This window comes from Lottia gigantea (assembly GCF_000327385.1).
Source record: "Lottia gigantea unplaced genomic scaffold LOTGIsca_16710, whole genome shotgun sequence".
Lineage (NCBI taxonomy): Eukaryota > Metazoa > Mollusca > Gastropoda > Lottiidae > Lottia > Lottia gigantea.
This window is the reverse complement of record NW_008708081.1, coordinates 1-1048: the sequence shown is the minus strand read 5'-3', so window position 1 is coordinate 1048 and position 1048 is coordinate 1. Positions and strand designations below refer to the sequence as shown.

General features: G+C 32.1%; 1 protein-coding gene across 1 annotated transcript; it reads left to right on the top strand.

Moving 5' to 3' along the window:
* Positions 1 to 586: 586 nt before the first annotated feature.
* LOTGIDRAFT_149015 (hypothetical protein) lies at positions 587 to 970 on the top strand (the record flags this gene model as incomplete). Its single annotated transcript, XM_009051437.1, has 1 exon — positions 587 to 970. A coding segment is annotated over one exon (384 nt), but the record flags the coding sequence as incomplete, so codon positions are not given.
* Between the last annotated feature and the right edge of the window lie 78 nt (positions 971 to 1048).

Below are 1048 nucleotides of genomic sequence, written 5' to 3'. Positions count from 1 at the left end.
TCTACCAGATTTCTTTTATACTATTAGCACATGATTTCTTTTGGAACATTAAAACAGTATATCTGTTAGACCATTACCATCAGATCTCTGATATACCATTACCATCAGATCTCTGATATACCATTACCACCAGATCTCTGATATACAATTACTATCAAATCTCTTTTATACCATTACCACCAGATCTCTGATATACCATTACTACCAAATCTCTTTTATACCATTACCACCAGATCTCTGATATACCATTACTACCAAATCTCTTTTATACTAATACCACCAGATCTCTGATATACCATTACTACCAAATCTCTTTTATACCATTACCACCAGATCTCTGATATACCATTACTACCAAATCTCTTTTATACCATTACCACCAGATCTCTGATATACCATTACTACCAAATCTCTTTTATACCATTACCACCAGATCTCTGATATACCATTACTACCAAATCTCTTTTATACTAATACCACCAGATCTCTGATATACCATTACTACCAAATCTCTTTAATACTAATACCACCAGATCTCCTTTAGACCATTACCACCAGATATATCTTATACCATTAACACCAGATTTTCTTTAGTTTTATACCATTAACACAAAATAACTTTTATACCATTTACACAATATCTTTGTTATTCCATTACCACCAGATCCCTTTTATACAAGATCTATTATATACCATTTACACCAGATCTTTTATAAGCTTTTACCATTACAACCAGATCGCTTTTATATCATTGCCAACAGATATTATTGTATACATATACCAGATCTCTTTTATACTATTGTCAACACATGTCTTGTATACCATTACTACCAGGTCCCTTATGTACCATCAATACCAGATCTCTTTTATACCATTAACACCAGATTTCGTTAAGACCATTACCACAATAACTCTTTTATTCCATTACTACCAGACCTCTTTAATATCATTACCACCAGATCTCTTATAAACCATTACTACCAGATCCCTTTTATATCATTGCCAACACATATCGTGTATACTATTTCCATCAGATCTATTTAAACCA